Below are 15,747 nucleotides of genomic sequence, written 5' to 3'. Positions count from 1 at the left end.
CAAACAACCGGACCACTTTTTGAGGTCGTCTCAGTCCGCTTCCAAACCATTCTGGTACAGTTCACTTTTGGTGTGAACACAGACCGGTGTCAATCCAAACCAACTGCAGGAAATATGCAATTTTTTGCCACCGTTGCTAGGCATTATAGTAAGGCAAGCAAACCTGCATCGCATGAGCTGCACTTGACACTGAAAATGGTATTGCAGTTGTAATAACAACACAAATGTTCACAAGTAGGACTTCTGTAGTTTATAGTTTATAGTCTATAGTTTTTCCAGGTCGGTGCTGTGTACTGCCCCCAATATTTTTGTCCAATGGAAGCGATGAGCTACACCTGCATAGATTTATTTACAAATTAGAGTCCACTTGCAAAAAAGCACAATATGAAAGCAAAACATGGCAACTGAAAAAAATAAAGTTTGCTTTTGGTCTGGAGCAAACTAGCAGACCAAGGGACTTTCCTGGGTTAAGTAGACCCTTAAAGACTAGATCTCACCACCATGCACTTTTTTTCAATGTCTCTATTTGTGGCTGATAAATACAAATTAAACACTTGTTGGACAGAGCACAGGTAACAGGTTTAAACTAGAATATCAAAAGAAATATGGAAGTAGATGCCTAAGGTTGCTTAAAGGCGACAGACCCAAAGGTACACAACAGTCTAGACATCAAGGACCATGGTTGTAGCTACAGTAATTCAGGATACAAGAAGGATTTAAATGAAGTGATTAACTTGTCTAGGCTGCGACGATCCAGCCAAATTTGCAGTACCGTAATCCGTGACACTGCACTTCAGTATATGAAAAATTCCAACGGTTTCTGAAAGGGAAGACGTTGCACGTTCCAACCAATATCGGGTTTTTAAAGTAATTTCACTCCCGCCGTAGCAGGGAGTGAAATTATCCTGAGGGGCGCTCTTTTAATAGACGGTACACTGCGAAAATACCTACTTGACGTTTTCGCAGTTCTGTGATGTTCTGGTTGTTATGGATAAATGGGCAAATATACTTACTTACAGGACATTTAAAGAACTGCATACAATTAAAATAAGCAAAAATGTAAAGGCGGACATTTCAAACTTTTGACTCAAAGGGTTAAGGGAATGTTTGAAATGTCGGTTCACACAAGGAGATGTATGACGGGGCGTAACACAGGGGAAGCGACGTCACTTCCTCCTTCATTCATTTCCTGTGAAACTACCACGATGAGGCGACAACTTCTAGCCCTACTCCAGCCAAGATGTGTCAAATTTTGAGCTTGTACTTTGTTCACACTTGGACTTGCGTGACACAACACAGTAGAAAATTTTTCAATTTTAGTCGCTGCTGTCGCTATGCCGTTTTATTTGTTGGGTCTCACCCCAGATGACAGAAATTTTCAGCTGCCGATGTCGCTCCTCATTTGTTGAACCTTTTAGTAAGCAGTTGAGCAGAGTTTCCCCCAGTGTATTATAAGCCCGGCCAGCCACCAGGCTAAGCATTGCTTTAACATTTTGTAGTTGGTGTTCAGGTATTAATTTTCCAATCTTTCAATACCACATAATGATCAAGTGATATTTTCAAACTTTTCGTCAACTTTAAACATTTTTTAACCCTAAAACATGACGGCGTGCTGGATGAATGACCAACCACCGGGCTTAGCAAGCTTTCTGGGGGAGACCTTGAGTTGAGGGTTATTATGTAAGAAGGTTTGACCATTTTGTGGCTGCTGGGCAGAGAAATAAATGTTAAAAATAAAAAAAAATCTCAGATAGTTCCCTAGTTTTCACCTTATGTCAATTCCTTCTCAGGTTTCTATTCTTGTGATTTCTTTGACCTTAGATTGATAGTTTTGGTCTGTAAGAGAGAAAAGTTAACTCTAAAGTTTGATTTCTATGGCATCAGAAGTAGCTAGCAGCTTTCCGCCGCAGCTTCTCTCTTTACTCTGCAAACTTGATAAATGAGACAAACTGCAAACCTTATTTGTATAACTGTCAATATTCTGGAAGCCAAGCTGCCAAGCTTTTCCTTTTTTGCTTCAAATACTAAGTCTCACACAAACCCTGTGTTGTTTTCTCTAAGCTGCTTCTTTCTGGTGCAGACTGACAGACTCGTTCTCTCGTCCCCATGGGACACCTGAGAGAGGAGGAGGGGAAAGAGAGAGAGAGACGGAGAGGCCCTGAACATGCATCAGAACCTTCCTGTCTGTCCTAAGGGGCCTCTCCAGGTGCTTGACTTCCTCTGCTGCCAGTGCAATGCCAGAATCTCTGCTCTCCTCCTCTATCAGCTTCTCAGTCTTTTGCTTCCTCCCCTTGTGAATCACTCCTTCTGCTCTCTCAATCTTTATCTACACATTTGCTGCTGCAAAACTGCTTGTATGTTTACCTCAGCCGCTTTTCCCTTTGTTTGCTCTGTCGTTCTTTATTCCCTCCTCATCTTACCCTTCTCTTTCTGTCTTCTTTTCTATTCCTATCCCTTTTTACTGTTTTCTTCAACTCCCTTTTCTTAGTGTCTGACATCATTTTCAGGTTGCAGGTCGTCTAAGAAGTACCTCATGGCTAAGTCTTTGTCCTGATTGGTCCATGAGTCTTTGGCTGGTTAATAATCAATGAGCAGGATCACTTTGTTCTACTTTAAGCTTTCACTCTCTCCTCCTCACGGAGCTGAAGGTAGAGCACAGGGAACATGTGCAACCATGGCCAAAGGTTTGGGCGGTGATGCAGGTCACTTTTGTGACTGATTTACAGTCTCTGATTTTGTAAAGCTCTGACCCATTTCAGCCATTTTTTTAAGAACAACAATATGTGACGATATTGGAAGACCGTTCAAAATACTTTTCATAGCCGTCCCAACGTGTATATCGTCCCGTAAAATGGATCCCCATCTATTTGTTTTCCTTTTGAGGTCGACGCCCGCCCTGTGGCGGGCATGACGTCATGTTTCTGTGTGTGTTTTTTGCTCCAATGTGATAATAAATTTTGTCAAAATGAAACAAACACTGTAAAATCACAAGGTTTAGGATGTTCTGAAAATAATGATACCAAACAAGGTAAGGTAAATAGTTTTTATGGTGAAAATATAAGGGTAAATTCAAAATTAGACCAAAACGGCCATTTAGACCCAAGACTCCAAAGGGTTTTAATATGCAGGAATTTCACTATAAAACCATTAAAATATTTGTGTTAATTGTAGACCATATTTAAAGTATTCAGAAGAAAATGCAACTTGGGAACCTAGATGCAGTGCTGCTTGACATGCTATTAGCTGGCGTTTGCAAAGCAACCAAACACAATTGCTACGCAAAGGCTTCCTGGCGCTGATTGGCTGTTACCCCCAAGATCTGAGATAATGAACACTGTGGATGTTACCTGCTGGTGAAGAACAAGATAGTTACCACTGTGTGTGATAATGCACATTAAGGTAGTTTGAACTATTTGAATCTGCAGTTCAAAGCATTTTTAGAGGTGATCAAGCATTTGCAGATTTCAGTTATTCACTATTCTCTTGTTTACTGAGCCTTTTCACCTTCTGCCGTGAAGAAATAAATAAAGCCGACTAAAAATAGTAAAGTGAAGATGGAGGACTCTTCACTTGTTGTTAATTTGACAATACCAGCGGTCCACTGAACTTTTTTTGAAGCCAGAAAAAAAAATGAGTTCACATTTTTAGCGGTCTTTGGGATCTCATGTACTTTTTGATTACAAAAGCGTTTCCTTTTTTTTTTTGAGTTTTTCTCAGGTCAGCCACCAGGCAGTGCTGAAAATCAATTCCGTTCAAATTGCTCAGTAAATCTCCAATACAAATTTCTTTTGCAACCTTTTGTGTTTTATTTTTTTAAATGCTAAGTTTACCTGAGTATATGCAGAGAGCTTTATTAGCTTTCAGAGTTTCTGTGTTTTAGCTAACTTCATTTGAGTTCAGTCAAGCCATCAGGACAGGTGAAGCTGTGAAAAAAGAAATAAAAATACAACTAAAATCACTCGTAACCTACTGAGCTCACTGTTGGCTGAAAAGGAAAGTCAGAAGTTACGACAAGAAGGCTATGACTGCTGGATCTGCAAGGTTACGAGGGTATAGACGATTGAAAACGTTTGAATCTTAATTGTAATTGTTTTTCAGAATATGTTCAATCATTAAAACAATAAAAATGTTAAAGTTACAAAACAAATGTTTAATTTTCCAAACTTTTGGCCAGGACTGTATGGTGCCAAGACTCTCTCGCTGAGGTATTTTCCTCTTGTCTATTCCCTTCTTTGTCACTGAGCACAGGTGTTTTCAGACCTTTGCTCTGTGGAAATGAATGTTGGCAGTGTGGGGCTAGGAAAAGAAAAGCTTACACAATCATACTTGATCCTCGGACTAAACTGCACTTCTCTTACAGTTTAGGAGAAGAAAAAATGTCTGAATGCCATATCACAGACCTCCTGCATCTTCACTTTATTATTTTTAGTCAGGTTTGTTTATTTCTTCAGAGTAGAGGGTGAAAAGGCTTAGTAAACTTCATCTTTTTTGCTTTTTACTTTAAGGAAAGCATTTTATGAGAACTTCACTTCAAAATCCTCATTTTTCCTCAGCTGCTTTTTTTTTCTATTTATTGCAAAAATACTTGTTCCAGTGTTTTGTCATGTTAGTATGTCCTCTAGAATCTGACATTTTAGGCAGCTTGTGATGTATGGTCACCAGACTTTTTTTTTTCTTTTTTTTAGCAAGACTTCATTTGGAAAGTAAGGGTAAAATCAGTTCATCACAGACTATCTGCTCGTTCTGGTTTCCAGAATTGCTCAATTCCAACCAGACTGGGTAGATGGAATCAGAGTTTTCAACTCTTCCCTAAGATTTCCAATAAAATTGAGATCTAGACTTTGAATGGACCATTCTGACACATGACTAAGCTTGTTTTATGTATTTTCCCGCCACACATTACGATTTTGTACCACAATCAAGTAGCCATGTTAGCTGTTATGAAAATGCTGTATATGTCAAACATAAGTTGAAAGAAGTTTGACTTCATAATTTGATACCTTACAATTGGACTCTGTCTCTTTAAGAAACTCCTATTCCTTCCTGTCATCACGACAATGCTACTCTATGAAATAGGCGGCGCTTTGTGAGAGCAAGCTTTTAGGCACTCCTGAATGGTTGCCATGGGAGATTCAAGGATTCCTCAAACATGCGTGAAGCAAGCAAAACTCCCAAGTATGTTTTTGATGAGGGAATAACATAACATGATGTAAATCTCAAAAAAGTTGAATGAAAAAGTTTTCCAGGCCAAAAAAATGTTGATGCAATCAAATAGAAATGAGTCCAGTGAGATGATGCTCTCCACTGGGCGGCAGATCGCTGCCTCTCTAGTCGTGAGTGAAAAAATGTTCGGACATGCCGGTTTTTGTTTCGCTCCATCTCCTTCACCAAACCTAGACGAGATCCCCTACCCGCCTTCCCAGCTCCGTGCACAGCAGAAGGAGGTAAACAAAGCGTCTGAAGCTGTGCAGATTACACAGCCATTTGTATTCTGCTGCGTCTTCGATCCTTGTTCTATTCCAGGTAGTTAGGCTTTCTGTGAGAGGTCCCGCCTATCTGCAGGTGCTGCAGGGGTTGATGACAGGAGCAGGGTGCCGAAGAGGACCTCTGAGCAACCGCTGCTGCCGGCGCACGGTTCAGTGAACAAAACTTATCAGCCGCGGTGAAAATGAAGCGGCGCTTGGCCAGTGAGCAGGTTTCATTTGCCACCCCTGGAGTGAACGCCAGCAGCAGCAGGGAGGATTAGTATGCAGCTGGCTTCGGACAACACACCCGGTGTGTTGGTGTTTGCCCTGTGGCTGTTGTCTTGCTGTCAGGTTAGCCAATGACACGTCAGAGCTCACCTCGCTGGCCTAAGCAGCCTGTGGCAATAATGCACTTCCTCTGGCTCCATTTCCACTCTCCAGTCTGCCTTGGAAACAGTTGGTATTCATCATTTTTAACCATGTTTGATTGTGACAGGTTTACACATATGGCCTTTTTTTGCCAGCTGTTTCCTTCTTTGCTTAAGAAATAAACCAGATTTCACTTCACAATCATTTAAAGATGATGCTAAAACAAACTGATAGAGTTCATGAAAACACTGCTGCAGTGAGATTCTGGTGTATTAAATTCTCTGTAACAGAATTCTCTGTAGAATTGACTTTTTTTGAGCTTACATTATGTTGTAATGTTATTTCCTCATCTAAAACATACCTGGAGTGTTTCTTTGTTTCTGTTCTGCATATTTGAGAAAGCCTTTAATCTCCCACAGCAACCATACACCGGTGCAAAAGCTAAAGTTCCACCTAGGAGCTGCAGTTTCCAAACTTCAGCACTGCACAGCAGCCCTTCCCCAGGTGTTGGCTAACACCTAGTTTAGCTAACATTGTGGCAGGTGTTTGCTAGTTGTTGCTGGCTAGTCTGATGGAGCTGAGTTACTAACTCCTGAGTTACTAAAAGGTTACTAGAGGAGTGAAGTTGTCTTGAGTTGCTGAAGGTGGAGTTTCATAAGTTAAAGGAGCTTCTTAAAGAGACAGAGACCCACTTTCAAGGCTTTAATTTACAAAGTCAAATTTCTTTCAAGTCATATTTGACATATACAGCATTTTTATAACAACTGAAGGTAATTTGATTTTGGAAACACAAATGACACTATGTGCCTAGAAAATACATAATACTTCCCTTTTAATGCTGGCTACGCTCAATAGCTTTAAAGGTTTTACACGAGTCGGGTACATCTGAACAAAAAAACATCAGTGCCTTTTTATTTTCAGCTAGGTGTGATGATACATCCTACTCATTAGACAGGAGGGCACACAAATTTTTGGTTTTCAAAAAGTAGAGTGAAGGTTTGTTTTAATAAATAAGTAATCAGGTTATGGCATTATATTTCAGTTTTGACTAGAACCATTTATGCTTGTGTAATCCCAAAGAAAGTATTGAAAACGGTTCCTTTTTGTGTCTCAAATAAATCAAAGTTTTACTAAATCCTAGAAGTGGTTTAAACAATGTCGGTGTCATTATCCATTTCATGGTTGAGTCGACTTTTTTTATATTTTGCTCAAACAGACTGTATTTATTAAAAAACCCTTAGGGCTAATGGGTAGCTGCTAAACAGAAACCAACTACAGCCTAGATACCAACTACCCAGCCATGGTATTCTGACCAAGCTGAAATCGGTTGTATCCTCTGTTACTTTATTTATCTTTTCACTCATAATGCTGCCTCACAAACATTATTAAAGAAATGGTGGTTTCTTTTATGCTTTTGTAACCCACTCTTTGTTTTGCTGACTCTGTCAAGTTAGGATGCCGCTCTTGCGCCCTGACTCGAGGCAAAAGGGCATCAAGTAAGAAACTTTGTCCTTTCTTGCTTCAAAATAAGATTTTAAAACAAAGATACAACATGTTGTCAACCTAAAGACGTTCACTTGTCATTCCCGACGTTTCATTTTGCTTCCGTTTTGGTGTTATTTTGGTTGGTCACTACAACCATAATAACAGCAAATCAGATTTACCCCGACATAGAAGTGCTTTACAACAAGATTGATGAAACAAATACTGTATTACCTTCATGTACCGTCAACGTTGCTGTTGTAGTAGTTGCCACATTAAAGAGCAGGAACCTGCTTTCTATTCACCTGTCACTGTCAAGGGTCTGAGGCTATTCATCACCAGTCGTTAGCACTGCAGCTAAGGAAGTTTGCTTGTGGAAGTGGATTTATTTTAGGCACTGTGGGTATTTTTCTTCAAACTGAACCTTAGAGTGCTTTCAATCTACTTGTAGGCTACCTCCGTGCTGCTTTAGAAAAAGCATGAAAACACAACATTTGAGACAGATCTCTGCAGTGAGTGGTGGGCGTTGCTGCCCTTTAGGCTACAAGCAGCGAGATCAACCCTCTGCAGAACCGACAGAAATCTGAACACTGTAATCTGATGTTTTGGCACCGAAATTCTTAAAGTCAAAAGACGTTTTCCGACTTATAAAGCGGGGTTTTCGAAACGAGAATGTGGGTGAATATCAGTAGCGTGTTTACTGTGGTACTTTACGGGGACAAAGATTATATTTAAATCTCGGATTTTTCCGTGAACCTCTCTGTAGCTGTCACTTCTGTGATTTATGTCTGTGCATTTGAATCAAAGAAGCAAGGTGTGATTGTCACAGGTGGTTGTGCAGAGACGGCGGAGGCCCGTAGCTGCTCGTCTCTGCTCCGTGTGAAAGCGTGAGATGTCGGCGTAATGGGATGGTGAGATCTGAGGCGCCGCAAACTAGGTTTGTTTTCTTTGTGGAGCTTGAGATTTAATGAGGTGCGCGACCTGGTCTGTCTCTGTTTGTGTCATCTTTATGGTGTGCACCTCTATATGTTTCTGTCCTTTGATCTGTCTTTTGTTTCTTTGTCTTTTTACATCGTCAATAATTTTCTCTTTTTTGTCTCTCATCTGCTGTGAATCTGTCGGCAATTTTTACAAGCATTATTCCTAATTTTTACCCTCTTTTTCTCGATTGCCATCTTCTCTCGCCCCCCTCCCTCACACTGCTAAGAAGAGAAGCACGTCTTTGATGTGAGGTTAATTTCCATTCACGTTGATCCTTCATCAGCACAATGTCGCTCTTGAAGCAGTGAGCAGAGAACCAGATCAATAAGACGACTGAACGGGTGGATCTCTTGAAGGTTTCTCTTCAGGCGAGGGAGAAAAAGGGAGTTATGTTTTTTTATTTTCGATGGATGGCTCCTTAAAGACTCACTCAGATTGGGGGTGTGTGTGTTTGGAGGTGAGGGTGAGGATGAACGAGGATCTTAAAGCATTACCTCCAATATCAGAAACAGGAGAGGCATTTATATTGGGGTTGTTAATCTTTGGAGAAAAGTCTACCTCACTGGAAAGTAAAAAGATGTTACGCTTCAGCGTGGGAGTTTCTAATTAAATACACCTCAGAAAGCCTGGAAAGTCTGTTCATGTATTGTATTTGAGCGGAGAAGAAAAGCCTAGTAAACACTGAAGGGGAAAGAAGAAAATCACATCCCATTAGCCTGTTTCTACTACATGCCAGTAACAAGAAGAGTTTTTTTTTTTTGACAGGTTGTTAGAACACATCTTTGTAGCAGTCAGGTGGCTACCTTAAACTCATCCAGTGATTTGAGGTTTTGGGGCAATTGCTTGAATCTTTATTCCTGTATCTCAATTTCAACCTCCTTTTTTACTCCCAGTTAATCAGCCAGTTGCTGAAATAGTTACATTTTTGAACCACTAATTATAAGGTCGAAAAAGTAATAGTAATTGCATCAAAACACCACCGCATTCTTTGAATGCTGTTTTGAGATCAGAAAAATATAAAACCTAGTACCTGCATCAATGACCCTATGACAGAGTGTTTTTAATTTGATGGTGAATTGTTAGATTTAATTGCAGAAATAATAAGACTTACAAAATCAGCAGACTTGGGGAAGGGGGGTGGGGGATCTCTACTTCACAGTAAAACCCTGATCTTCACCGGTTATCTGGGCTCCAGATGTTGGGGAAGGAACTGAAACTACATCAGTGAATTTATTGAAGCTCATTCTTTCCAATCCCGACTCTCCCCAATTAACAGTGGTGTTCCCCACGGCTGTATCCTTGCATCCTTCTTCCTCTTTAAAATATTTTCAGTACAAAATACAGTACAAATTTCCACTCCTACACAGAGGACATCACCGCCCCACTCCTCCCTTCTTGACTTTTTGATTCATAACCTTCTCATACGTAATGTAAATGAAACTGAAATATTTCTTATTGGCACGAAATCCACAGTCTCCAAATCTGTCAAATTTTTTGTTGCATGTCGACCATTCTGCTGTTCTCCGTCCCCATAAGTCAAGAGTCTGGGTGTTATCCTCGACACCAACCTCTTCACGGCTCCTATTACTTTCATAATCTCCTCCCCTCGCTGCACTTTTTAACCTTTGTTCATGATCTGTTGTTCTTATGATGTTCTTGATGTAAAGCAAACTTGAGTCTTGGAAGGCGCCCAGATAAAATGTATTCTCCCCATCATTACTTAAAAAGAACCATTGAATTTCCATAGAAATGTCATGTCCCCCTCAACGGCATGTTGAGGCGCTTCTGACATATGCATATTAGCCAATTTGAATGACAATGTGGTGTACGTTGTCATTACAGTGACAAATGTTATCAGTGTACCTGCAGATTTTCTTTGTTGATTAAAATCTCCTGGAAACATCGAGCTGTCAAATTAGTTTTGCTTGGGTCATTAGGACTTTTTGACATATTGCTGAATAATAACCCATCAGAGAATATAAGCCTGCAGCAACTAAAAGACAAACATTGTTCTCAGATTGTTGAAGACAGACCTAAACATTTTTTTAGATTGTATAAGGCAGAAATGTTCAAGGTGCAACTAAACCTCAAATCAAAATTTTTTTTTTTGCTGATTAACTGTCTGAATAAGTCATTCACGGTTCTATCTTTATGTTACTGTGTGAATTTTGGCATTATGTAAATTTGTTTTGTTCTGAAATATTTTGCCGTCATAGTGCTGGCCTCCATAGGTGGAGCAGTTCTTCAGTAGTTAATTTTTCCGATTGGTTACAGCGGTACAACTTCATACAATCACGTGACGCAGCCTGGGTATGAAACGGTTTTATTCAGACACACGGCCTCACCTGGTGGTGAGTCGGTGTTAGAATAGCGATTGTGGCTGCGGCGAACATTGATTGATGGTGTTACTCCACTTTGCAAATGTGTGATTTCTTCCCGCATGGCAACAATAGGTACAGTGAAATGTCAAAAGGCTCAATGGAGTTTATGCTAAAATGGAAGTTAGGTTAGGAAGTTTAGCGTAAATTCTCTAAATAATTTCTGTTGTCTCTTGCGTATTTTGTTGACACTTCTGTATACCATCAATATGTTAAGAGAGTAACAGAAAATCTTCAGATGTTCTGAGATGCATGAACTGAAAAGGATTTTGATAGACTTTAGCCTGTGTACGTTTGAGTACCCAGCGCCCGCTCTTTGTTTTGTGCCGTCATGTGAACACTAATGCTATAGTTGCTCTTTTGCCCTGTCGCTTTACATCCAGGTAAAGGAAGATGCCGACTCAAAACCACCCAGAAACGAGTACAGCACATGGAACAATTTCCATTCCAATTAAAGCTGTTTTACCTGGAGTTGTTTAAACTGAAAGCCCTACTGTGCCTTGCCTACCTCCTCTGCCTTTTTTTACCAGCCTGAACAGATGCTGCCTCTGTTTGACATTAAACACTTTCCCCACATGTTGTGGAGCAGTGACATCATCCACAGTTGCTTTATATGCTGTGAAGGCGCTTCTAGTCACGACCCCACAGGAGTTCTCCTTTTGTCTACACAAAGCAGGTGGAGCCTTTGAATGTTAAATTTTTTGAGTGCTAGGATTGTCATAAAAAGAGCCTCTTAGAGAACCGTCTCCTAAATTAATAGGGGTATGACTGAGCTGATTTAAAGTATTGTAAAAAAAACTTTCTGGTTATGATTTTCTTCATTGGAGTTGGATGAAGTGGTTAGCTGCAGTCCTAACTTCAGCCGATTGCTTTTTAAGAACACAATTCACATGCTGCTCTGTAAACGTATAGACGACACAAAATAACTCCTCTGCCTCCCAGTTTTTCTCCCGTCCTCAATTTGTCTCCGAATTTCATGCTCATCTATTCATCTCCCCACCTTTCCGCAGCTGCTTCCTGTCGCTGCTGCTGGTGGCCGCCGTGGTGTGGAAAATCAAACAGAGCTGCTGGGCGTCACGACGACGAGAAGTAAGTCCGAATCTTTTTATTTATTAATTTTTTTTAAGGAAATATAGATTTCCTCCTTCCCCATGTTTGGGGAAAAAACAACCATCGCAATTGGTTTGCAATATAACCACATTTGTGGTTATATTTCTGTTTGATGCTGTGAAATTTCGGTTTAAGCTGGATTTGTCTGATCAGTGTAAGAAGGTTAAGCTCTGGTGCTGATATCAAACTCCAGAGAAACTTTTGAACAAGTCTCTATTACCATGGATAATTACATATTAGCTCTGTCATGCATTGTGATCACTACAGTGGATTGCTATTCAGAAGCTGTTCTCTCGTGTTCATGCTGGTGTTGATGGGATGTGTACAGTAGTCACTCTAAACTCTGTCGCTGTTATGAGTTTTTACAAAATGGTGGGTCAAATTCTTGTAAGGGAGTCACTCTTTTGATGCAAATAGTGATTCCACCGCCTAGCCAATCAGTAAACAGTCTTCTGACATCACATGCTTAGAACCCCAGCAGAGTAATGTGGTACCACATCACCACTACCAGTTGTACCAGTGGTACAACTGTATAGGTTGTAAAGGTAGCGCAGAAGTAGCACTACACTTTTTTTTGTTCTCTGTCATTTTGACCGACAGCATTAAGAAAAATCAGTCATGTACTATTTTTACCGTCAAATTATAATCACATTAACTTCGGCTATTTACCCGCATTTTTATGCGGTTTAGTTAATATTCACCTGGTTGAAACGTGAATCCAGATCCCATCATAGATAAAGCAGATTAAATCATCTAACTTTTTCTCCGTGATAAAAACCACTGATTGTGGTTTTTTTTATTAAATAACTTATAATAAATTAAATTAAATGACTCCACTTAAATTATCAGCACTTCACCTGCTGCGGTCTGAACGCACAGCCTCACAAATCTGCAGAGAAATCTGCCCTGGTTCATCGGTCAGTTGGATCCGTCTGATCCAAACCGATCAGTTGAACATAATTTTACCCTGTGCGCGGTCCGGTCGTGCGCTTTTACGAGGAGTTTTTTGCGTGGTTTCACTTCCCCGAAACGGACAGATGTTACATCTGCTGCTCTTCTCCTGAGCGCCGCTCTCCCTCTGGGGAGGGTAATGTCTTGTGGTCCATTTGTTAAAACCGCAGGGTGAGTTAAGTTTAATTCTTCGCAGCGGCGGAGCCACGTCCGCATTGGTTGTGCAGCGCACTGCGTACGTTACAGTCTAATTAACTTCTGCACCGTCATTTATTTCCTCAAGATAAACTGCCGGCTCCTTTGTTTAGACTGTAAATGGATTAGCTCAACGCTGCATTCTCTTTAGTTTTCTCTGTATGTAATGGAGACTTGAATTAAACGCGCCATTTCAACCAAAGGTTTGGAATACGCTTCTGAACCAGACGCTCCAAAGCATCCGGTCCATAACTCTGCAACACGCGGTCAGCTCCCGGTCAGAAAGACGCATTTAGTTCAGGGTCCATGAGATGATATTCAAAAAGGATTTTTTTATTAATTGATTTTAGTTGCCTCTACGATGAACTCTTTGAGTAAAGTCTATAATGTCTGCCCTTGTGCACCAGTCAGGAGTGTTAATTATAACCTGTCAAATGACAGACAGGCTTTAAATTTTCCTTCATTTAAAAGAATAACTGGTCAAATATGGAAAATATTACGTTAACGCGACCTCTGATGTTGAGTAGGTGAATCTGCTTCTAGGTTATCCAATAATGTCTTAGTTTTTCGAGTCTTTTAGCCTACCTTAAGTTCAGACAGAATGGTTTTATTAATTTTTTTCCTTGACGGATCTGTCAGTGATCAAGCCTGGGTGTGACATTGAAACAAATACATGTGGTTAGTCTCTGTTAAGTCATCAAATGACTAGGTGAAGAACAAACTTCATAAAGGAAAATTTCATAACCAGAAAATTTAATTTGCTTATTTGAAAACATCTAGTTGTGACCAAAAAGCTGGTTTTGCTCTGTCATTTGAATTTCTTTGTTGCCTCCACGTTCCAAAACTCTTAATGTTTATTGTCTGGAGAGGCGGGAAACTCTTTGACAGTACATGTGGAAAAAAAAAAAAGAAGAAGAATTTCAAGCTTTTTTCCATGCTGAAAAATTATAGAAAAACTTACATGACAAAAATTAAGACTAAAGCATTGATACATGAAACTCCGGTCTCAACTTCCTTTGTTGTTCAATCTCACATCAAGACATTCACACCATTTTCTTTTACAGCCAGTTGACACATTTTTTACAGAAACAGTAGAATAATTCTGTTGTTCTTCTGCATGGAAACTAGTGTAGTTTAGGACAGGAAGTTAACATTTCATTCTTCTTAATTAAGCTCCCCAGAATGAAAATGGGGCATTTGATCTGATGACAGTCTTTCCATCTTCTTCTTAAGCATCAAGAGATTGAATGAACATCACTTACGGTCTAAGATGAGATGATTTTTAATTTCTGCAGCAGAAATGTTTCTTTGTTTTTTAAATCAAAATAAAGCCATTTTACTGTCAGGCAGGTGAAGGAAAGCCAAATGGATGTTTTTGATTATTCCAACAAGCTTCATTATTGCAACAGTTTCCTTTTTCTGCGCTTTAACAAATTGAGACCAACTGCGACTTGTTTAGCATGCAAAGGTTGATGCAACGATGAGCCGATGTTGCATTTCTGTTGTTTGTTTTAATGAGAGAAAAACATTTAAATGAGGCATTTTGTTTTATATCTAATGCTCTTTTTATTGCTGTTTGGGATTCATATCTAAAACAGTCGTATCTTTCAAACACCATTTTGAAGCGATCATCTTTATCCCTGAGCTTTTTGGGTATTTTGTGAATTTCAGAGCGGAAGATTCTTGCAGTGCTTAATGAAATGCTTGTTCAGTTGACCTCTGGATGTTTTCAGTACTAATCTCAAGGCATTAAATGCTGCGGCAGTCATTGCAAATGACTTGTCCAGCAGACATATTATGTCTTTTCAGAATATCTGCAACATTTTTGGCCAGGGGGTTAAAAACTTGGCTAAAAGCTCCAATAACAGTGTTGGTGTATGAGGCCTCTAAGCATTTCAAGCATTTTGAAGAATTGTACTTGGCAGAGAAAAGGCTATATTTAGGCAACGGACTCGAAAATGAAATTATGAATTTCTAGAAGTCGGTCCAATTCACCTGGCTCAGTGAAGATTGGCTGTGAAGTGTTTGCTGCACTGCAGATTTGAAGCTTTTTGTGACTTTGTGTGAAGTTGTTTTCAATTGTTCCGATCTGTGTGATATCTTGAAAGATGGGAACAATGACTACTTTGCTGGTTCACAGCACAACATATTGCGGTTTCACAGTTGCAGTATGCTAAGATTGTGCAGGGATCGCTTACTACCCGTTCGCTTTTGCAGTGACTTGCTAAAATATTCCCACACCTTTTCATGAAACACTTTCACATTGTTCACTGCAAAACGCAACATCTTCCAAAGTATATTGGGTCTAGTTTCTTGAGCACTTAAAATAAGACAAAACTAACTTATAAATGACTTTTCATCAAGATATAGGAGCTTGTTATAAGTCATTAATTCCTTAATATTGATGAAAGATTAAGATTATTTCACTTCCAGGTGGAGGAAAAATGTCGTTGCAAATGAAATAATCTGCCAGTGAAACTAGTACTTTTTTTATTATTTATTATCATTACTTGTAAGTTAGTTTTGTATTCAAGTGCACTAAGATATTTGCACCAGAAACTAGATCAAAAATACTTTGTAGGATTTTGTGGGGGGTTTTTTTGCAGTGCGTCACATTAAAACCTTTAGTTGAAATCTTATGATAGAACAACCAAGAAAAATAATTAATTTGATTTAATTTTATTACAAACAAAATCATGGCAAACATTTGTATTCATCCGTCTTGAGTAGATACTTTTCAGAGCAACCTACTGCTTCCAGATTTGCACATTTGATAACCGAAATATTTGCCGTTTTACTTTTCTTCTTTCCATAAT

General features: G+C 39.6%; 1 protein-coding gene across 4 annotated transcripts in view; it reads left to right on the top strand.

Annotated features, from left to right (window-relative positions):
* The window catches only part of atrn (attractin), a 148,329-nt gene that overhangs the window by 78,547 nt on the left and 54,035 nt on the right, over window positions 1-15,747 (top strand). For all 4 annotated transcript variants that reach the window (XM_023352309.1, XM_023352312.1, XM_023352311.1 and 1 more), the window contains exon 26: window positions 11,686-11,764. In XM_023352309.1, the coding sequence (XP_023208077.1) occupies window positions 11,686-11,764 (79 nt within the window). The remainder of the gene's footprint in view (window positions 1-11,685; window positions 11,765-15,747) is intronic.

This window comes from Xiphophorus maculatus, chromosome 19 (assembly GCF_002775205.1).
Source record: "Xiphophorus maculatus strain JP 163 A chromosome 19, X_maculatus-5.0-male, whole genome shotgun sequence".
NCBI classification, from domain to species: domain Eukaryota; kingdom Metazoa; phylum Chordata; class Actinopteri; order Cyprinodontiformes; family Poeciliidae; genus Xiphophorus; species Xiphophorus maculatus.
Note: the sequence above shows the minus strand (reverse complement) of the source record. Positions and strands in the feature narration are given on the sequence as shown.